Source organism: Oryctolagus cuniculus, chromosome 3 (genome assembly GCF_051225735.1).
Source record: "Oryctolagus cuniculus isolate XC-2025 breed Fujian yellow rabbit chromosome 3, ASM5122573v1, whole genome shotgun sequence".
In the NCBI taxonomy this organism is placed as follows: domain Eukaryota; kingdom Metazoa; phylum Chordata; class Mammalia; order Lagomorpha; family Leporidae; genus Oryctolagus; species Oryctolagus cuniculus.
The window spans coordinates 181166172-181189564 of NC_142869.1; the positions used below are offsets into that span (position 1 = coordinate 181166172).

The following is a 23393-nucleotide window of genomic DNA, read 5'->3' on the forward strand; positions in this document are numbered from 1 at the left end:
TTTGTCAGTATAACCAAACAAAGAATTGCAAAAAAAGAGTAAACAGAAAAAGAAAATAGAAAGAAAATACAAATTTGTATAATACATAAAGTAAGCAAATTACTTTAAACAAGCCAGAAACATATTCTTCTTGCTTTTCTTTTCACTTTTCCTTTTTTTTTCCCATCTACATTATGTCCAAAGTAGAGGATACAGATAAGTTATTAAATAAACAGAGGAAATTAAGGAATAACGCTCATGTGTATTTCTTTCCCTTCTGCTTGTTTGTAGTAAGAACAGGAATTTGTGTGCAAATGTCCCAATCCCTTTGCTGTCCAGCTGGGAACCACAGTGAGAGCCATCACATATCACCAAACATGGCTGCAGTGCAGAAAATCCCATCTTTATTTTTTCTTTTTTTTTAATTTTTTTAACTTTTATTTAATGAATATAAATTTCCAAAGTATGATTTATGGATTACAATGGCTTCCCCCCCATACCGTCCCTCCCACCCACAACCCTCCCCTTTCCCACTCCCTCTCACCTTCCATTCACATCAAGATTCATTTTCGATTATCTTAATATACAGAAGATCAGCTTAGTATACATTAAGTAAGGATTTCAACAGTTTGCTCCCACACAGAAACATAAAGTGAAAAATAATAGATGATTTTTTTTAAATGATGATGAAATCAGATCAGACCTATTGTCATGTTTAATCCCAGTGAGAGTCAAGTTGGGAGTTGATATTTTCTTTCTTTTTTTCTTTTTTTTTTTTTTTTTTACAGAGGATCAGTTTAGTATACATTAAGTAAAGATTTCAACAGTTTGCACCCCCATAGAAACACAAAGTGAAATATATCATTTGAGTACTCGTTATAGCATTAAATCTCAATACACAGCACATTAAGGACAGAGATCCTACATGAGGAGTAAGTGCACAGTGACTCCTGTTGTTGACTTTACCAATTGACACTCCTGTCTATGGCATCAGTAGTCTCCCTATGCTCCAGTCATGAGTTTCCAAGGCTATGGAAGCCCTCTGAGTTCTCCGATTCTTATCTTGTTTAGACAAGGTCATAGTCAAAGTGGAGGTTCTCTCCTCCCTTCAGAGAAAGGTACCTCCTTCTTTGAAGACCTGTTCTTTCCACTGGGATCTCACTTCGCAGAGATCTTTTGCTAGAGTGTCTGGCTTTCCATGCCTGAAATACTCTCATGGGCTTTTCAGCCAGATCCGAATGCCTTTAGGGCTGATTCTGAGGTCAGAGTGCTACTTAGGACATCTGCCATTCTATGAGTCTGCTGAGTATCTCACTTCCCATGTTGGATCACTCTCCCCTTTATTTATTCCATCGGTTAGTGTTAGCAGGTACTAGACTTGTTTATGTGCTCCCTTTGACTCTTAGTCCTTTCATTATGATCAATTGTGAACTGAAATTGATCACTTGGAATAGTGAGATGGCATTGGTACATGCCGATGGGATTGAATTCGAATCCCCTGGTATGTTTTTAACTCTACCATTTGGGGCAAGTCAGCTTGTCTGTTCTACTTAATAATTCATCTTTATTTTTTCTTACAATGAAGGATCCGTTGTGCTACTTTTCCTTGCAGTCATATGTTCCTTGGATGCACCATGGAAGGAGTTGTTGCTGTCAAACGAGACATATGACCTCCACATCACGTGACTCAGGACCTGAGAAGGTAACAGATCTACAGAGCAGGGGGCAGAGATGTTGGAGGAAGAGGTCAGCCAGTTACCACATGTGGGACCCAAGAGCTGTTTCCACAGACACACAGACAAGTGCGTAGTTCTTACCCAGCAGGATTTCTATGTAATTAGCCCTGATCAGACATGGAAGCAGCAGTGAGATCCAGGAAGGGTTTGGCTGCTTTTCCCTGGCTAGCGGCTCCTCACCATGGCACCTTCCTGGACATGCCCCCAACTGGGTTTGTACAGAAGGCTGGCAACCATGCAGGACTGTGCCACACTGCGGTACAGAGGCACACACCAAGTCCCCAGCACAAGGAGCTCAGGCTGAGTTCAGAGCGATAGTCCCAGTACTGCTGTGCGGGGAATTTCCTTTACCCCTCTGCTCCCCACTGTAATACCCAGAGGAGCTGGCCCTGGCCTGGGGTCTGCTGGTACCAGTGCATAGAAAGGTGCCCATGGGTAGGGGAGCATCTCAGTGTCACTTGCTGTCCTTTAGCTTTGGTCAGGTGTTCTGGAATGTCTCTGGAATCCACTGGGCCTGTGAGACAGGAAACAGAACCTAAGGGCAGGACCCAGGATGAGGACAGGGCCCTCTTGCTGCAGCCTGTCTCAGCAGACCTGCATTTCAGAGATGGCAAACGTGGGTCAGAGGTTTGCCAGCTGTGCCCAGAGTTCACCTGCTCCCAGGAGACACAGGGCCACCCAGCAGAGTAGCCTGGAGCTCATGGCAGCCTCAGGAACCCAAGGCACCTCCTAGAGCAGAGGTGAGGGACCCAGGGTGAGTGTCCTCAGGTTCTGAAGCCCCTGTCACCTGGGTAGGACACTGGCCTGTGGTGCAGTGCTCTGGTGTTGCTGTCCCTGCAGGCCATGGAGGCCCACTGCTCCCAGGTGAGACCCTGGCTCTGCTACTCCTTGTGTTCCTGCCCCTCCCAGTCTCTGACCTGAAGGTGGGTGGGGTTGACCACAGGCCCCACAGGCCCACAGCATCCTTCCTTCCTTCTCTATGAATTCCAGCTACAACAGCACTGGTTTGACTGGTGCTCCCGTGCTTGCTGTCCCCGGTTCTTTCCCTCCACTGTCCATGCAGGCACAGAGACATTCACTCCTCCGTGCAGACTGAGACCCAGGGCACTCTCACTCTTTCCTGGACAGTATCCACATGTGCAGGACTTCTTATCAAACGCACACCATCCCCTGAATGCAAGTTGCAGCCAAAACTTCCGTTCAGCTCTCTTCTTCTGGCCCTCCCTTCAAACCCTCCCAAGAGTCCTGGTGTCCCTGAGGGGCCACAGCGCCTCCAGGCAGGCAGCAGTCTGGTCTCAGGGAGTCCCACCTCTGAGGCTCAGGATTGAAGGTACCAGGAGCAGAGATGCCACCGCTCCTCCTCCACACCCGTTCTACAGTTTTCCAGCCTGGCTCACTTGCAGTTGGTCCTCAAATCCACCTTTAGGCTTTAAAGACCAACATAAAAAAAAGAGTGAGCCCAGACACTTGATTCTAAAGGAGAGAAGTATGGATTACAGCATTGCTGTTGGCATGCTAAGGAGAGAAGTGAGCCCCGGTTCTACAGACCACAGAAACAACCAGCCTGGAAACTGCACCCCACAGCTGCCCCTCTTCTCGCAACAGACCCACAGCATTCCCTGTTTGGTCTGTGAATTAATTCTTAGCAGATATTAGAGTGCCGGAGGCCAGCTCCAGCAGGTCCGGGTGTTCCAAAGGTGTGGGAAGCATTGGCGTGGGGAGGAATGAGAGACACGCTCACAGCAAGGCTGATGGCATGGCTCCGATGAGAGAGCACCAGACTGTGTTTTTATACAAATAACACCTGCTGTTCATTTCACACATTCTTTACTGTTCTCATAAATTCTGCAAATGTCCACTCACTAGTGATTCTCGCAGGGTTAATCATTCTGACTTATGATAACAAAGTCTGCTTCCCATCCACTTTAAACCATTGACTTTGTATCATGTGTAACGACCAGAGCTGTGCCATTCCGAAGGCAGGATCCAGGTGCTTCTTCCAGGTCTCCCATGCGGGTGCAGGAGCCAAGGACTAGATTATTTCCTCTGTTTTCCCAGTTCATAACAGACAGCTGGATAGGAAGTGGAGCAGCCAGGACTTGAACTGGCACCCATATGGGATGCTGGTGCCGCAGGTGGAGCATTAACTTACTGTGCCACGGTGCTGGCCCCAAGATATATTTTATTTATTTGAAAGGCAGCGTGCACTGAGAGGACATTCTGGAGCACACCGTCCAAGGTAGCCCCTGCTCTGACCAGATGGGTTGGTCTGGTGCTCCTACTCTTGAGTGGCAGCAAAGCTCCAGGTGTCACTTTTAACCATATAGAAACCAGTTTTCTTGACCCTGCGGTGGCTTGTCTCACAGCTGTGTCAGCTGAGGCTGCTCCACACTGGGAGAGGAGGTTTGTGCACAGAGCACTGGGGACTCCGCGGGGCTGTGCCAAGCTGCTGGCACAGAGGTACACAGCCGAGTCCTGCAGCTCCAAGGCGCTCACGTTCATTTCAGAGCTAAAGTCAGGAAACTGGTGAGCTGAGAACCTGCCAGAGACATTTCCTTTTGAGGTCTGTGACCCTCCATAATATTCAAAGAGGAACTGGAGGCCCTGGCCCAGGACCTGTTGGTACCAAAACACACGGTTGTGTCCAGAGTGAGGGGTACATCTCAGCGACACTTGCTGCCCTCGTGTTTGGATCAGGTGTCTTGGCGTCTGTGTGACTCCTGCCTCCACTGGGCCTGTGGGAAAAGCAGATGGAGAGAGCACTGGAGAGAGTCTTGGTGTGTAAGCCCAAGGGAGGTGGAGGATTGAGGAGTCGGGGAGCTCAGAGAGGGGCACCCTCCTTGTCCCCAGGGCTCACCTGCTCCCAGGAGACAAAGCACTGCCCAGGGGAGCAGCCTGGAGCCCATGGTGCAGAGGAGGAGGGAGGCAGCGATGTTTCCTGTGCTTATGAGTCACCGTCTCGTGTAAGAGCTGGTCTTAGTCTTCCTCTTCCTGATTGGGGACCCTCCTGTGATGTCACTGTCCTGACGCCGTCCTCCTCCAAACCTCCTGAGTCCAGTGCCCTGCAGGCTGCACACAGGAGCTCTGGCATAAGCAGATGCTGCTCTGATGAGGCAGTTGCTGCTCAGGAAGCCGCATCTCCCTCTGCCCAGCCCCTCCCACCTGCTGCTTGCAATGCTGTCTGCTGGAGCTCACTCAGCTGCTCCTTAGAGGAGTACAAGAGCCTGTGATCAAATCCCTGTGTGGGCTTTTCTTGATGCTGGGGTCACACCAAGGTGTCTCTGTCTTCCTCTCCCTGCATTCTCCTGCTCTCCCTGAGCACCCAGTGATACAAAGTCTCCAACACAGAGCCCATCTGAGCTGGAGGAGGAGCCCGGGCTGTCTGTAACTTATGAGGGAAATGATTCCTCAGACACAGTTACACACTCTGGTCAGTTCTCAGCACAGAGTGAGCCACTGTGGGATGAGGTGCCCTGGGTAGGTCACATTTATCCCTTCAGATCACCCTGCCTGCAGGGGCTGCCCCAGTAGGGGCTGGAGAGCAGGTGGAGGTAGACTGCCCTGGTTCTCAGTATCCATGCCCCAGACCCCTTCCTAATGGCATGCATGTCACAGCTGCTTATCTTCACCAGAGGCACAGCACCAAGTACTCAGCCTTCTCCCAAAGTCCTGTTGGGGACCCACATTCCCTGGAGGGACCCACGTCCACTGCTCCTCATTGCCAAAGAACTACCCGCTTTTGTTAGCCCCTTTACCCTTCACATTACAGTGTCATTAGTTTCCATTCTCAACTCTGCCGGAATCCTAATAGACTTCACAAGTGGAAAATTAGCCCCATGTCATGGCATTTGCCTCTAAAAAACACAAGAACTCTAACATTCTCATCAGAACTAGCACAGTTTCTACCATTCTGCAATTAGCAATGACAGACTTCTAACACTGTGTAGTTAGCATTGCGGAGTCATCAGAAGCTCTGAGAAATATGCAATAGGAAAATGCAGTGTGGCTTGGGGAGGCAGGACCCGTGCAGCGTCCTCTGAGGAGTCACTCTGCATCCGCCCCGAGACTCCAGCAGCGGGCATTTGCTTCACACACGTGGTGGACATGCGATGCTCCCTCTGGATGCCCTATTCAGTGCACACCCTCTTACCCCCGTTTTGCCCATCTCTGTTCCCTAAGGAATTAAGGAGAGGCATAGTTGCCCTTTATAGGAGGCTGCACAGTGGCAAAGAACAGGTGTGATGGGGTCAGATGCTCTGGCCAATGGAGGGATGCTTAAACTGTGATATCAGACATGGAGCATGTCAGCGGTAAGAAGAAGAGAAGGGAGTACGAGTGTGGAACTGTAGATGAAGTAAAAGAGAGGAATGATTCATTGATATATGGGGTATGGGCAGGTTTTCCTAGAATTGGCACTAGCCATTAAAGACAACATTTATAAACTAAACTTCATAAAAGAAAAAGAATTTGAATTAAATTTCAGATCCTCAGAAGGCACGGTTAACACGTGAATAGCAAGGCATGCTGGGAGAAGACAGACCCAGAAATTTCCTGACACTCACAAGGGATTCTCGGAAGGGGCTCTGCGTGGTGGACACTGCGAAGCCTCCACCAGCTGCCATTTTCGGGACAAACTCTCCTACCCCTGAGCACTTGTGCCCCTCGTGTTCACTAAAGGGGAAAAGCCTAGTTGCCAATGTAAGGAGACGCCATGCTGACTGCAGATGGATGTCATACGAGCAGATGCTGGGCAGAGAGGGATGCTAGATTGTGACTTAGAAAGTGGAGCGTTTTCAGCTGAGGCCAGGAATGAACAAGGTGAGTACTGGTGTGAACAGTAGGCCAGGAGACAAAGGGAATTACTGTTATTTTGGGGATAGGAAAGTTGTCCAGGAATGGACATTAACCACCCCTGTCATCCTGAGGAGGGAAACATTGTGTTCTGTCACTAACTTTCAGACAAGTGCATCCGGGGCCAGTGACACTTCTCAGGCAGCTGTGAATGACTCAGCACCCCTCTGATAAAAGAAAAGAAATGTAAGTTAAACTTCATAAAGGAAAAAATATCTGAATTAAACTTTAGTTCATCAAGAGGAAGTATTTAAAGTGAACAAGTAGGACATTCTGTGAGAAGAAAGACCCAGTAATGTCAGTGGAATAAAGACTCCCCTTGAGGGGTGGGAACTCAGCGTAGCACTTGTCACCCTTTGGAGACCGTTGGAGGTCCTGGCTTCTGGCTTTAGCTTGACACAAGCTGAGCAAATCAGATCAAGTGTTGAATGCCTTCTCATACACTCACACGATGGTGGACCTCAGTTCATAACCAGGATCTGGCTGGGTAACGTCTCTGACAGAGATCCTGTAGGGGAAGTGTGGGGAGAGCCTCAGGAAGGGCAGATTTCTCTGCTGGTGGAGACGTGGCCTCGGGCAGGAGAGTCCAGCTCAAGTCCATGGCTGTGTGCTTGGGAGGGAGCAGCCTGCTGTGCAGTGCCTTGGACTCACTGCTGCCCAGTGGTACAGGGAGGTCTGGTGGGTGCTGGCCGATTCCACAGTCCAGGGGAAATGCACCCTCTTATTTCTGGGGACGCTGGACCCTTCTGTGGCATCCCCTTTGGCAATGCTGCCAGAACCATGCTATATAATGGATCAGTCTAGGTACCAGAACATTGAGTCATGTTCATGCACTGAGAACCCTGCTGGGTCGTCTTTCTTCATGTGTGTAGTGATTTCCTCTCTTGGTGACTGGGAATCCAGCATCTGTGAGACCCGTAGGAGAGGCAGTCATTAGGTGACCTCAAGACTGGAGAGGTGGTGTGACTGCAGAGAAAGGATAGGCTTGCAGCCAGGACTTGCAAACATTCACAGGATTTCTCAGTAGAGACAGCAACGCACCTGCTCCCGTAAACCAAGGATCACCCAGGAGAAATGTGCTGCACTCAGGGCAGGGTCAGGGCAGCAAGGAGCCGTCCCCGCTGAAGCTGTGATCTCAGGACTGAGAGAGCTCTCAGGCTCCTCTCCAATGAACAGAGGGGTGGGGCTGTGATGTCCTCCCCCAGCTGCATGTCCTCCCTGGGAGGGGGTGGCACAGCAGGACCTGCGGGGGGGATGGAGGGCACCAGGGATGCTCTCACTCCAGGGCTCACCCACCTCTTTGTTTCCCACGTGTTTAGGAGGCAGTTGTTCTGCCCCTCACACCCAGTGTGCCTGGTCAGATTGCTCAGCTGTGGATCTCCTTCAGCCTAGAGCCCTCCTCACGTGTTGCTTTGTGCTAGTGGTTTAGCTGTAACTGAAAATTTCAACCCTGGAAATAGGGGATCCAAGCTGATGGTTTCCTTAACCCTTTCTTTCCCAGACTCTGCCTGAATACCTCAGTTCCACTGGCATTGAAGCGCCACCTTGTGACCAAGAGGTGAGGTTCATCCCTGTTTCTCCTACAAAGGTCCTGGGGCTGGGGACAGACACCCCATCATAAATTAATTCCATAATCACATTACTGCAGCTGGGTCTTCAAACTCACTATCTCATGGCCAGAAGAACAGCTTTCCAACTCCAAAGACCAGAGCTGCGTCTCTCTTCCCACAGGAAGTTGGGCTCTGCCCTGCTGTTTGCTCCTCCTCAAATCCCATGCACCAGCCTGCTGCTCCCTGTGTGTGGAGCACCGTCTCAAACACAACGTCACCTCTGCTTCCTTCAGAAGCCCAGCGCAACTGACACCTCCCTCCCTCTCGATCTGCTCACCTGCTTTTCACATGCTGCCCCTTTCATTTCATTCAGAGAGAAATTGAGGGTGGACAATGAACCCCATTGCTTTCGTTGTAGGATGTGTAAGGCACCTACTTCTAAGAGCTGGTCAGTTACTGGTGGCACTTCTGCTTCCACAGGTTGTATCTGGGGAGAAGAGCTACCAAGTTGAGATGACTTGTGGACGTAATGAAATCACAAAACCTTCTCAGGTGTTGCAAGCTGGAGGGAAATGCGCTTTCACATAAGACTGAAGGTGAGACTGTAGAGTGACAGGGAAACAAAGCCAAAGCTCTGAAGAGAGCAGGTGGATAAAGGTGGCAAACACTGGAGAAAAGGTCAGGAGGTGTCACTGACATTTCAAGGACAGATATTTCCCCTCTATTCCCCCCTGGGTGACACAGTGCTACTGACCCTGGAGTGATTCAGGATGGCACAATTCAAATTCCACCAGGAAGGCTGAGTGTTTTGCCTGGAGGTACCAGCCAGTGTGGCAGGAGTTCCTCATGGTCACCTCCTGAGAAAGGATGGCAGGGCTGCAAATCTACTTCTTATCTTTTTTTGTTTGTTTTAAAGATTTATTTAATTATTTGAAAGTCAGAGATACACAGAGAGAGAAGCAGAGGCAGGAGAGAGAGAGAGAGAGAGAGAGAGAGAGAGAGAGAGAGAGAGGTCTTCCATCTACTGGTTCACTCCCCAATTGGTCGAAATGGCTGGAGCTGCACCAATCTGAAGCCAGGTGCCAGGAGCTTCCTCCGGGTCTTCAAATGCAGGTGCAGGAGCCCAAGCACTTGGCCATCTTCTACTGCTCTCCCAGGCCAGAGCAGAGAGCTGGATACAAGCAACTAGGTCTTGAGCCATCGTGCATAAGAGATGCCGGCAGTGCAGGCAGAAGCTTTACCTGTTGTGCCACAGCACTGGCCCCTAAATTTGCTTCTGTCCTTTTGTCATGAAGATCAAAACACCCTCTGCTTAGGGTTCTCAGAGCAGCCCGGAGACAGAGGATAAGGTTTGGGTGCAGGTGGGAGGTGGTGGTGCCACGCTGTGTCTAAGCTGCCTGCACAGAGGTACACGGCTGAGTCCCCGGGCTGTGCAGGCTGGATCTTCAGGGTGGAGGAAGATCCCCCAGGCCTCTCAGCAGAGAAGTGGGCACCAGGCATCCCTGACTCGTCTGCTGGATTTTTATCTTGGAAGTACATCATAAACTGCAGGCCTTGCCCTTGGCTCTGTCGGTACCAGTAAAGACGAGCATGACCAGACTCTGGGTCACACGTGAGAGTGACATTCTGTCCCCTCCCTGTGACCCTGTGCCTGGGGGACTGGGAGACTCCAGCGTCCGTGTGTTCTGTGGAGACAGAAGTTGGGAACACAGTTGGAAAACAGCTGTAGTCCTCACTGACACACACAGACACACATGAACACACACATACACATATGTGCACACCACAGCCACGATGCAATGCATGGTGTCTGAGGACTCACCTGCCCCCAGGAGACAGAGCACTGCCCAGCAGAGCAGCCTGGTGCCCATGGCCGTCGGGGCAGGATGGGAGCTTCCTGCAGAGCAGTCCTGTGGGCAGGAGAGAGGAGGAGGAGGGGCGTCCCTTGTTCTCAAACACCACAAACATGGTGACATCACTTCCTCTGTCAATCCCTGACCTCACAGGGTTCTTTTCATGTGTATTCGGATGATTGATTTTTGAATCTATAGGCTGCCTTTTAAAGACGTCCGTACATGGATCATTCCTTCTGCCCCTGGACTGTCTGGATGCTGGGTTCTCAGAGTGACTGTCCAGGTTTCTGTTCTCATCGACAGTCGCTCCTGTGTCTGCCGAGTCCTGTCAGAGGCTCTGTGAATAGGAAACACTGGAGGGGGAACTCACTGTCTTCCCTGAAACCCGGGTCTAGTGTGGTCCCCTGTTTCTGTTAGAGCCACCTCCGTTCTCTGAATCAGACATGTTCAGAATGACTATCAAATTCCATTGGTTCCTTCACGTTTGGAATCTCATTTTTTTCCTTTGGGATCTTTACCTGCCTTTCAAGTAGAATGTTGATGGGGCTGATGCTGTGGTGTGCAGGGGGCTAAGCTTCTGCCTGAGGACTTGTCTTTCCATATGGGTGCTGGTTTGTATCCCGGCTGCATCTCTTTGGATCCAGCTCTCTGCTGTGGCCTGGGAAAGCAGTGGAAGATGGCCCAAGTGCCTGGGCCTCTGCACCCACGTGGGAGACGCAGAAGAATCTCCTGGCTCCTGGCTTCAGATTAGCTCAGCTCCAGCTGTTGCAGGCATTTAGGGAATTAACCAGCAGATGGAAGATCTTTCTCTATGTCTGTCCCTCTCTCTGTTAGTTACTCTATCAGTCAAAGAAGTAAATAAATCTTTAAAAATATATAAATTTGATATCTCAGTAACAAATTCAGGATTTTTTTATTTATATTCCTGAAAATATATTTTAAAACAGTCTGTCTCATTCTTAAGAAAAGAGGGACTGTAATGTTTACTTAATGGTTATTTTTCACCCACTTTCTTGGCTTTCTCCCTTGGAGGTCTGTTTGTCTTTCCATTCTGACAACTCTTAAAGTCCCTTTGTCACTCATGTTCTATGATTTCATTATGACATCTTATTTGGTTCTTATCTGGATTCTTGAAACCTAGAATTCACATCTTTGATCATCTCCTGAAAATCCCAAGCTGACATCACACATAAGATCACTCCTGTCATTCTCCCTGCTTCCCTGCGATGTTAATGGGCTGGTATGCGTGCGTAATCACACATGGTAGAGTGGTGTGTGGTTTCTGATTGCACTGGAGGTCTCTGTCCTCTCCTTTCCTTTCTTTGCCTTCCCTTTCATATTTCAGATGTATTTTTCTGTGCCCTTTTCTAGGTGATTAATTCAGATCTGTTTTTGACATCTCCAGTGTTCTCTCTGGTTGCATCTAATCCGCTATTTAATGTACTAGTTTTGTTTTCAGTGACCACACATGTGTGTGCCGTCCCTGGCTTCTTTAAGTTTGCTGATGGTTAGGAGCAGGCTTTCTCCTTGTCATGTTTCAGTTCCCCTTTTAGTCACTTAGAGCTTTCAAACTGTAGCATCTTATCTCTGTCCTATTTCAAATGTGTCTTATTCATGCTATTTTTATTGTTTTGTTTTAATTAATTTAGTTAATTACTAATGGTGGGAGCACAAGGTTGCGTCTCAGCCTTTTGGCCAAGGTCGAGTGTGATAGTGGGAGTACACTGTCTGGTGTTGCTCCCTGGGATTCCCAAGAGCTCTAGACTGAGAGTGCAGAACTTCCGGAGTCCACAGTGTTTGCAAGTGTCTCCAGACTCCTCCAGTGATGAGTCCAGGAACTGTGCGCTGCACTGCAGGCTGCCACTCGTCCCCAGCTTACTGAGAAGGGATTAGAAAGTGCTCTCAGGGCAGCCCCAGCGTTAGCTCTAGAATAGACTGTGAGTGTCTCTCTCCTTCTAACTATACCATCTCCATAAATTAGAACTTACTTTGCCATAAGCCATGTTATGTTCTTCCTATTTTCCAAACAGCAATATTTATAATATATATTTAATATAAAAACTCAAAATCTATGGCATCCCACTTTCCCATGTTTTACACACCAAAATTCAATAAATAGCCTATCAGAATTATACTTGTAGATTTATGTTAATTCACAATTAATCTAATGCCAGGTAGTTTTTAATTTTTATTGTTCCCATGCAATAAAAATACATAACATGGAAGCCGCCCTATTAACAATTTCTAAGTGTGTACAGAATTGTTCACTATGGACACATTGCTTTACTCATGCAGAAGATCTCGAATTTTTCCATCATGTATGACTGAGATTTTAAAACCCATTGAACAACATCTCACATTCCCTACATCCAGCAATGAAAACCACCACTCAACTTTCTGGTTCTATGAATCTGTCTGTTTTTATGTCCATTTTATATACTGATATGTAGGCATTGCACATATTAAAGGTCTTCAAAATATTCCAGGAAAAGTGTAATACAAAAAAATTACACAGGGATTTAAAAAATTTTCACATATATAAACTTGTATCACTATTTATAACATGACTAAATAGGATGTCATCTCAGGCACTAAGAATGACAAACACCAGTTTGAAAAGTTTTATCAGAGCAACAAGAATTCTGCTGAAACTGAAGCAAGCAAACATCAACCCCGTGGTGCAATGAGTGGAAGAATGGTAAAATCATCAGCACTCACAAACACCCCATGGGGACAGTGTCCCAGAGAAAGCAGCAGTTATCAGATGGACGACTTCTGTAAGAAGGGGTGAGACAATGCTGAAGACAAGCAGCGACAGAACATCTACTCAACTTACAAAGAAAAAATAATCGTGTTCACCCCCTAACTGAAGAGAACCGATGACCAACAGCAGAGACAACAGCCCACAGCATGGATTCCTCAACTGATGCACTTCCACAGTTCTGACTGCAAAACCACCTAGGAAGAAACGTTCTGCTCACTGGGAGCCAAACCTGCTGCCCCCAGATGTGCTGCAGACAAAAGCAGGGTTTCCCATGGGATTTCAAACAAGCGAGTTGGAGGTCCTGAAGCTTCTCCAAGACTTGTACCAGGAGGTGCAGCATGGTTTCACCAGGATGACCCTGGATTGGAGCCATGGCTTTCATGAATGAAGTGGTCCTGTCAAAGTAAAAGTCATGTAGCGCGTGTTTGTGCAGCTGTCAAGCAGCTGCTTGGGATGCCTGCTTCCCTACCGAAGTCCTAGGTTGGAGTCTCAGCCCTGCTTCCAATCCAGCCTCCTGCCAGTGCTCACTCTGGGAGGCAGCAGGTGATGGTTTGAGTAGTTGAATGCCTGCAACCCACATGACAGACTCAGCTTGAGACCTAAGCTCTTGGCTTTGGCCCAGCCCATCCCTGGCTATTGAAGTTCTTGAGGACTTAACCAGTGGATGGTAGATCTCTGTCTTACTCCATCTTCAAATACTTAAATACATTTTAAGGAAATTGTTTTGGAAATGCTCAAGTCCTTTTACTTGTTATCTTTGTGATGATTCAGAGAATATCATCTTATTAGGAGAGAGTTTGAGAAAGTCAGCCATATCTTTCTCAGAAAATGCTCAGTGAGTATTCACCAGAGAATCCTTCTCCAACACCACAATGGTTCTGCTCATTACTTTCAGCAAAAAATGGCAATTATGCAAGAGTTTCTGTGCTGGCGTTGTGGCACAGTAGGTAAAACACCGACTGAAATGTCGCATTGCACAGGTGCATGTTCCAGTCCAGGCTACCCCACTTCTGATCCAGCTCTCTGATTATATGCCTGGGGAAGCAGACGAGGATAGCCCAAGGGCTTGGGCACTCCGCACCCACGTGGGAGACCAAGAGGTTCCTAGCTCCTGGCATCAGTGTATTCCAGTCCTAGGCATTCCAGACATCTGGGGAGTGAACCAGCAGATAGAAGATATCTCTCTCTCTCTCTCTCTCTCGATCTCCATCTCTGTCTCTCTCTCTCTGTCTCTCCCTCTTTCTCTAACTGCCTCCCTCTCTCTCTCTCTAATTCCAATAAAAAAAGAAAGGGTTTCAATGGGACATCATTAGGTATTCACCTTGAGTTATATCTGGCTTCTTTTGTCTTGATTTTGCTTCCTAATCTTAAAAATCTGTAAAGGGATGGTTTTCTTCAGTTGACAATAGACAAGAGACCACATGAGCATGGCCCAGTTCTCAGGACCTCAGTGCATCAGGGATGGACTACATGGCTGGTATCATTGCTGACAAAGTGTCTTGAGTAGAGGAGGTTACATTCAGAAATGAATTTTAGTTTTTAAAATCTTTCTCATTTATTTCAGTCTTCGATGAACTATTTCCAGTATTTCATATTTGTGAGTAAAGAGTGACATTTCCATACACATTTGTGATGCATGGCAATCAGATCAGGGTAATCGGCATGCCAATCATCAGAGATTTATCAAATCTTCACCTTGGAAAGACTGAAAATCCTATTAGTTATTTTAAATATACAATTAATTGTTGCTAACCAGAGTTACCCTGTGTGCTATAGGACATGGGAGGTTATTCTTCCTATCCAACGACAGCCCTGTACTAGTTAACCTCCTCACTCCTTGTCTCCCTCACACTCACCTTTCCCAGGCTCTGGTAACCAAGTTCCACTCTCCCCCTCTGTGAGATGAACTTGGTAGCTTTGACACATAAGAGGGAACATGTGGAATTTGTCTTGCTGTGTCTGACAGTTCACATAACACACTCCAGGTTGATCAGGCAGCAGTTCGTCTTTATCCCATTGTGTATTTGTCCCACACTGTCTTTATCCTGTCACCAGTTGCAGGACTCTAGTGTAGACTCCACATCGTGGCTGCGTGACCAGTGCAGCAATAAACACACAGTGCAGACACCATCATGCTGTACTTTGACTGGAAGTTCCCACATCAACAGATAAACTGGCTTCCATGATGGATGCTGCTATGTCTGTTCAACAAGTGAACACCCTTGTAAGCACTCAGCACACCATCTCAGGACAGAGATTCTGGTCGTGGTAACTGGAAACAGCAATATGGAAACCATAGGACTCAGAGTCTGAGCATCCTAGATTTGTGCCCTCAGGAGTCTTTAGGTCTCCTGCTTCCTTGTGCTGGGACTCTGATGAGGGCGTCGCTGGGTTCAGGGGCACAGTGCCTGCCCTCGGTTTATGTGCAGACAGCAGGTGTCTGTGCAGGGCTGTGGTAACTGCTGGCACAGAAGTACACAGATGTCTGCGAGGGGACAGCTGACAGCAGTGTGAGGGGGAACTCCTCTGTGCTTGGTCTGGACACGTTGTACCAATCGGAGACCTCTCCTTTCGCATCGGTGTCACGGCCAACTGAGTAATAGATGAGCTTCAGCCCCAGCCCTGGGTCCTGGCGGTACCAGTACATGTAGTCATAGTTCATATCCTGGGCACATCTCAAGGTCAGGCTCTGCCTTGTCTTCAGGACCTGGAACTTGGGGCTCTGAGTGACACCAGCATTGGCTGTACCTGCAGAGGAGGAAAAAGCAGAAGTTGCAGCCCCCATGGAAAGGCTTGTCCCTCGGGCCTGGAGAGCCCTTCCTGGACTCACCTGCCAGCAGGAGACAAAGGACCACACAGCTCAGGGGACCCACACTCATGGGGAGAGCAGGCGGGGCAGCGGGCTCTTCTGGTCCAACTGCTGACAGAACAGCAATGGGACACTTGCGGGAGTCATGCTGAGCCTGCTCTCTCCCTGCCTGGGACCAGAGCCTTCCTGTCACCAGGGGCCACGCCCCCTTCCCCAGATGGCCCAAACCAGAATGCACAAGCAAACAGCTCAGGACAGGAAGAATGGATCTGAGCCAACACCAGTCTGTAAGTTTTCTTTGACACTTTGGTGTAACAGTTTATAATTCCATGTATATTTTATTCCAGTATGATATCATTTCTCATTTTTAAAAGATTTATTATTTATTTGAAAAACAGAATTACAGAAAGGAGAAACAGACAGAGAGAGGGAAGTCTTCCACCCACTGATTCACTCTCCACATGGCTACAATGGCCAGGGCTGGGCCAGACTAAGCCAGGACCCAGGAGCTTCTTCCCTGTCTCCCACATGGGTGCAGGGGCCTTAGCACTCAGGGCATTTTCTACTGCTTTCCCAGGGTATTAGCAGGGAGCTGGGTTAGAAGCGAAGCAGCTGGGACTTGAGCTGGCACCCGTATGAGATGCTGGTGACGCAGGTGGAAGCTTAACCCATCATTCCCACTAACCTACTGCTCTATTCAGCTAAACATTTGTGTGGTCTCCAATCTTAAGGAAAGTTCTTTAGCCCCTGGTGCCTTTGATCCCGTTGATGTCCTCTGCCCCATGATGGTCTCTGGCAGCTCATCTAAAAGGCTCGGCAGCACACACTTCAGCACTTAAGGGGTGATTTGTTCAGTTTCTTCTCAATTCCCTAACAGTCGGGACACCTGCCAGGTACAGACCGGGCACCTCCATACCCACGCAGGGTGCTTGCTCCCCAAGGATGGTGCTTCCGCTGCAGAATCGCCCCCCACAGGAGCCTGTCCCCTGGGACTTTTGGTGGCTGTTCAGTTGAGAGATGACCCATTGACACAAAGGTGTGTGCAAGTGCAGGCACCGTGGAAGAGGTGGCCGACTCCAGGGAAGGAGACATGCTATGCTAGGGGACTGGCTCCGGGAGGGAAAGCTGCACATCAATTAAGAAATGAACACGTGGCAGGCACTGTGGCACCAAAAGTGACAAATACCACATACACGTTCATTTCTATGAAGTATCTCAGTACTCAGACCCACAGAAGCAGAGAAGAGTGGTGGTTGCCAGGAAACGGCAGGGGAGGAAGGCAGAGTTCCTGTCCCAAGGTGTGAAGTCCAGGTATGCAGCAGGAGCCAGCTCTGGTCACCTGCCAGAGGACACATGCCTGTAGATGACACAGTGCAGGGCAGATGGGAGGCCAGCAGCTCGGCCCCTGGCTGAGATGCCTGCCCCTCATCTGAGGGCCTGGGTTTGATTCCAGCTCTGCTCCCGTCTCGGCTTCCTCTAACACTTCCTGGGAAGCAGCAGGTGACGTCTCACGTCCTTGGATCCCTGCCACCCATGTGGGAGCCCTGAATTGAATTCCTGGCTCCTGGCTCCAGCCTAGCCAAGATCTGGCCATTGCAGAAAATAAAATAAAATGAAATCAAGTTTAGTAAAATAAAATGAAATAAAAAATACAGTATTGTTCACTTAAAACTCTAAACAGAGTGATAAATCTCAAATAATCTCTCACAAACACAAAATTAAAAGTTTTCCACAGAAGTTAAGAAGAAAAAGAAAAAGAAAAAAAAATTTATTTAATTCATAAACTAAGTAGTTTATTCAAGGCCAGAAAGAAACATATTTTTAAATTTTTTAATTTTTTAGTTTGTATTTTATGTCAGCAATATCTTACGTGAAGTAAGGAATACAAGTATGTTCATTAAACAAACAGAGGAATTTAGGAATAAGAGTGGGGTGTATTTCTAACCGCTGTGCTTGTTTGCATCATGTCCAAGAAGTCTGCATGTATCCAGCAAATCTCCCAATCCCTTTGCTGTGCAGCCGAGTTTAGGAAGCTCTGGGATCAGTTTCCCTGGGAAGAGCTGTGTGGTCCTGAAGGTGGTGGATCTAGGGTTGATGGTCAGACACTTTACCAGGTGCATCTCTGTAAGCTGGGAGCACTTCCTGAGGAAGACAGGACCTGTTGTGTGCTTGGAGAAGCACCTGACGGGTCCTCAGAGGACTGTTCTGGGGCCAGGGTCAAGAACTCCAGGGTTTTCCACTGGGCAGCTGGTATTTGATGATGTTCCCAAGTGGGTGCAGTGGTGGGTGATGCCAGTTGCTACAAGGCCTTGCTTTACCGTTTCTGTGTGCCCAACCTTAGAAAGAGACAGAGGACAGTTCATGTTGCATGGAACATGACTTAATCGTCTGGAGTCTGTCCTTTTTTATCTTCTTTGGTTATGGTCTGTGACCTTGACTTTCCCCAAATGTCAGTTCCTTCTCCCTCAACTACATAAAGCAAACCCTCAGATTTGGGAGTCTACTTCACAGTGTTATCAAACAAGTGTGACCTACACATGAAGCTCCCTGCTCTACGTCAGTGTTTCAGCCATCAATTCATAAATGGCCACTCTTTCCCGGTGGTGCACTGAGAGGACATTCGGTAGCCCCTGCTCTGACCAGATGTGTTGCTCTGCTGGCCCTACCCTTGAGTGGTAGCAGAGCTCCAGGTGTCCCTTTTCACCACATAGAAACCAGTTTTCTTGCCCCTGGGTGGCTTGTCTCACAGCTGTGTCAGCTGAGGCTGCTCCACACTGGGAGAGGAGGTTTGTGCACAGAGCACTGGGGACTCCGCGGGGCTGTGCCAAGCTGCTGGCACAGAGGTACACAGCCGAGTCCTGCAGCTCCAAGGCGCTCACGTTCATTTCAGAGCTAAAGTCAGAAAACTGGTGAGCTGAGAACCTGCCCGAGACATTTCCTTTTGAGCTCTGTCTCTCATTGTAATATTCAAAGAGGAACTGGAGGCCCTGGCCCAGGACCTGTTGGTACCACAACACACGGTCGTGCTCAGAGTGGGGGGTACATCTCAGCGACACTTGCTGCCCTCGTGTTTCGATCAGGTGTCTTGGCGTCTGTGTGACTCCTGTCTCCACTGGCTCTGTGGGAAAAGCAGATGGAGAGAGCACTGGAGAGAGTCTTGGTGTGTAAGCCCAAGGGAGGTGGAGGATTGAGGAGTCGGGGAGCTCAGAGAGGGGCACCCTCCTTGTCCCCAGGGCTCACCTGCTTCCAGGAGACAAAGCATTGCCCAGGGGAGCAGCCTGGAGCCCATGGTGCAGAGGAGGAGGGAGGCAGCGATGTTTCCTGTGCTTATGAGTCACTGTCTCCTGTAAGAGCTGGTCTTAGTCTGTCTCTCTGACTGGGGACCCTCCTGTGATGTCACTGTCCTGACGCCGTCCTCCTCCAAACCTCCTGAGCCCAGTGCCCTGCAGGCTGCACACAGGAGCTCTGGCAGAAGCAGATGCTGCTCTGATGAGGCAGTTGCTGCTCAGGAAGCCGCATCTCCCTCTCCCCAGCCCCTCCCACCTGCTGCCTGCAATGCTGTCTGCTGGAGCTCACTCAGCTGCTCCTTAGAGGAGTACAAAGAGCCTGTGATCAAATCCCCTGTGTGGGCTTTGCTTGATGCTGGGCTCACACCAAGGTTTCTGTCTTCCTCTGCCTGCATGCATTCCCATCCTCTCCCTGATCACCCAGTGATACAAAGACACCAACACAGAGCCCATCTGACCTGGAGGAGGAGCCCGGGCTGTCTGTAACTTATGAGGGGAAAGAGTCCTCAGACACAGTTACACACTCTGGTCAGCTCGCAGCACAGAGTGAGCCACTGTGGGATGCAGTGCCCTGGGTAGGTCACATTTATCCCTCCATCACCCTGCCTGCAGGGGCTGCCCCAGTAGATCACATTAACTGCCTCCTCTTCCTCTCTCTCCCCAGTGAACTCAGCTTATGATGGGCAAGGGCAGGAGAGCAGGTGGAGGCAGGAAAGGAAACTGCTCTGGTTCTCAGTATCCATGCCCCAGACCCCTTCCTAACGGCATGCATGTCACAGCTGCTTATCTTCACCAGAGGCACAGCACCAAGTACTCAGCCTTCTCCTGAAGTCCTGTTGGGGACCCACATCTCCTGCAGGGACCCACGTCCACCTCTCCTCATTGCCAAAGAACTACCCACTTTCGTAGTCCCTTAACCCTTCATATTTCAGTGTCAGCATTCTCCCTTCTCAACTCTGCCAGAAACCTAATAGACTTCACAAGGGGAAAATGAGCCCTATGTCATGCCATTTGCCTCTAAAAAACCCACAAACTCTAACATTCTCATCAGAACTAACACATTTCTACCATTCTGCAATTAGCAATGACAGACTTCTAACATTGTGTAGTTAGCATTGTGGAGTCATCAGAAGCTCTGAGAAACATGCAATAGGAAAATGCAGTGTGGCTGGGGAGGCAGGACCCGTGCAGCGTCCTCTGAGGAGTCACTCTGCATCCGCCCCGAGACTCCAGCAGCGGGCACTTGCTTCACACACGTGGTGGACATGCGATGCTCCCTCTGGACGCCCTATTCAGTGCACACCCTCTGACCCCCTGTTTTTCCCGTTTCTATTCTATAAAAGATAGAGAAGCATAGTTGCCCTTTATAGGAGGCTGCACAGTGGCAAAGAACAGGTGTGCTGGGGTCAGATGCTCTGGCCAATGGAGGGATGCTTACACTGTGATATCAGACATGGAGCATGTCAGCCGTAAGAAGAAGAGAAGGGAGTACGAGTGTGGATCTGTAGACGAAGTAAAAGAGAGGAATGATTGATTGATATATGGGGTATGGGCAGGTTTTCCTAGAATTGGCACTAGCCATTAAAGACAATATTTATAAACTATACTTCATGAAAGGAAAAGAATTTTATTTAAATTTCATGTCCTAAGAAGGCACGGTTAAAACGTGAATAGCAAGGCATGCTGGGAGAAGGCAGACCCAGAAATTTAATGATCAAGGACTCCCATCTGGGCTGGGAGCTCAGAGCAGCACCTGACAGCTTTGTGGAAACTCAGAAGGAGTTCCAGCCTCCTGGTGTCAGCTTGGCACACACTGAGCAGAGTAACCTTCAGTGCTGACCACATTTCCACGTGGTAGCAGTGTTGGACCTCAGTTCACACTACGGGTCCTGCTGCCCCAGGTCCTTCCGACTGAGATCCTGTGGGGGAAGTGTGGGGAGAGCCTCAGGAAGGGCAGATTTCTCTGCTGGTGGAGACGTAGCCTCGGGCAGGAGAGTCCAGCTCAAGTCCATGGCTGTGTGCTTGGGAGGGAGCAGCCTGCTGTGCAGTGCCTTGGACTCACTGCTGCCCAGTGGCACAGGGAGGTCTGGTGGGTGCTGGCCGATTCCACAATCCGAGGGAAATGATCCCTCTTATTTCTGGGGACCCTGTGCCCTTCTGTGGCATCCTCTTTGGCACTACTACCAATACTGTACTGTATAATGGATCGGTATTGGTACCAGAACATGGACTAGTGTTCATACACTGAGAACCCTGCTGGGTCATCTTTCTTCCTGTGTGTAGTGATTTCGTCTCTTGGTGTCTGGGGAATCCAGCATCTGTGAGACCCGTAGGAAAGGCAGTCATTAGGTGACCTCAAGGCTGGAGAGGTGGTGTGACTGCAGAGAAAGGATAGGCTTGCAGCCAGGACTTGCAAACATTCACAGGATTTCTAAGTAGAGACAGCAACGCACTTGCTCCCATAAACCAAGGATCACTCAGGAGAAACGTGCTGGACTCAGGGCAGTGGCAGGGCAGCAAGGAGCCGTCCCCATTCAAGCTGTGATCTCAGGACTGAGAGAGCTCTCAGGCTCCTCTCCAATGGACAGAGGGGTGGGGCTGTGAGGTCCTCCCCCAGCAGGACCTGCCAGGGGGGATGGAGGGCACCAGGGATGCTCTCACTCCAGGGCTCACCCACCTCTTTGTTTCCCATGTGTTTAGGAGGCAGTTGTTCTGTTCCTCACACCCAGTGTGCCTGGTCAGGTTTCTCAGCTCTGGATCTCCTTCAGCCTAGAGCCCTCCTCACGTGTTGCTTTGTGGTAGTGGTTTAGCTGTAACTGAAAATTTCAACCCTGGAAATAGGGGATCCAAGCTGATGGTTTCCTTAACCCTTTCTTTCCCAGACTCTGCCTGAATACCTCAGTTCCACTGGCATTGAAGCGCCACCTTGTGACCCAGAGGTGAGGTTCATCCCTGTTTCTCCTACAAAGGTCCTGGGGCTCAGGACAGACACCCCAACATAAATTTATTCCATAATCACACTATTGCAGCTGGGTCTTCAAACTCACTATCTCATGGCCAGAAGAACAGCTTTCCAACTCCAAAGACCAGAGCTACGTCTCTCTTCCCACAGTGAGTTGGGCTCTGCCCTGCTGTTTGCTCCTCCTCAAATCCCATGCACCAGCCTGCTGCTCCCTGTGTGTGGAGCACCGTCTCAAACACAACGTCACCTCTGCTTCCTTCAGAAGCCCAGCGCAACTGACACCTCCCTCCCTCTCGGTCTGCTCACCTGCTTTTCACATGCTGCCCCTTTCATTTCATTCAGAGAGAAATTGAGGGTGGACAATGAACCCCATTGACTTAATTGAAGGATGTATAAGGCGACTTACATTTAAGAGCTTGTCAATTACTGGTGGCACTTCTGCTTCCACAGGCTGTATCTGGGGAGAAGAGCTACGCAGTTGAGGTGACTTGTGGACGTAATGAAATCACAAAACCTTCTCAGGTGTTGCAAGCTGGAGGGAAATGCACTTGTACATAAGACTGAAGGTGAGACTGTAGAGTGACAGAGAACAAAGCCAAGGCTCTAAAGTATTCCACAGTGCCTTGGGAAGACACAGCCCACAACCAATCTGCTGCAAGTATTTTAGGACAGCAGTGACCACCACGCTCTCTGTGTCCTGTTCAAACGTGAGTACCAGGACTTGTGCTGCTTCTGTGACCAGAGATCAGGTGGATAAAGGTGGCAAACACTGGAGAAAAGGTCAGGAGGAGTCGCTGACATTCCAAGGACAGAGATTTCCCCTCTATTCCCCCCTGGTTGACACAGTGCTACTGACCCTGGAGTGATTCAGGATGGCACAATTCAAATTCCACCAGGAAGGCTGAGTGTTTTGCCTGGAGGTACCAGCCAGTGTGGCAGGAGTTCCTCATGGTCACCTCCTGAGAAAGGATGGCAGGGCTTAAAATCTACTTTTTATCTTTTTTTTTCTTTTAAAGATTTATTTAATCATTTGAAAGTCAGAGTTACACAGAGAGAGAAGCAAAGGCAGAGAGAGAGAGAGAGGGAGAGAGAGAGAGCGAGGTCTTCCATCTACTGGTTCACTCTCCAGTTGGTCAAAATGGCCGGAGCTGGACAAATCTGAAGCCAGGTGCCAGGGGCTTCCTCCGGGTCTTCAAATGCAGGTGCAGGCGCCCAAGCACTTGGCCATCTTCTACTGCTCTCCCAGGCCATAGCAGAGAGCTGGATACGAGTAGCCAGGACTTGAGCCATTGTGCATAGGAGATGCCTTCACAGCAGGCAGAAGCTTTACCTGTTGTGCCACTGCACAGGCCCCTAAATTTGCTTCTGTCCTTTGAGCATTGAAGATCAAAACACCCTCTGCTTAGGGTCTCTCAGAGCTGCCTGGAGACAGAGGATGAGGTTTGGGTGCAGGTGGGAGGTGGTGGCACCACGCTGTGTCTATGCTGCTGGCACAGAGATACACGGCTGAGTCCCCGGGCTGTGCAGGCTGGATCTTCAGGGTGGAGGAAGATCCCCCAGGCCTCTCAGTGGAGAAGTGCGTATCAGGCAGCCCTGAGTCGT

At 49.2% G+C, this 23393-nt stretch overlaps 1 long non-coding RNA gene and 1 gene segment (V, D, J or C); one reads left to right on the forward strand and one right to left on the reverse strand.

Annotated features, from left to right (window-relative positions):
- LOC149127637 (uncharacterized) overlaps positions 1-23178 on the forward strand; it is a 35203-nt gene extending 12025 nt beyond the window's left edge. The window contains exons 4-8 of the long non-coding RNA XR_016231819.1: positions 1592-1681; positions 8068-8124; positions 8597-8712; positions 21712-21768; positions 22242-23178. This is a non-coding gene — a long non-coding RNA (uncharacterized LOC149127637). The remainder of the gene's footprint in view (positions 1-1591; positions 1682-8067; positions 8125-8596; positions 8713-21711; positions 21769-22241) is intronic.
- Positions 12166-15777, reverse strand: LOC108175654 (T cell receptor beta variable 6-5-like). The segment is given in 2 exon segments: positions 12166-15481; positions 15564-15777. Coding segments are annotated over 2 exon segments (378 nt in total).
- Positions 23179-23393: the final 215 nt, after the last annotated feature.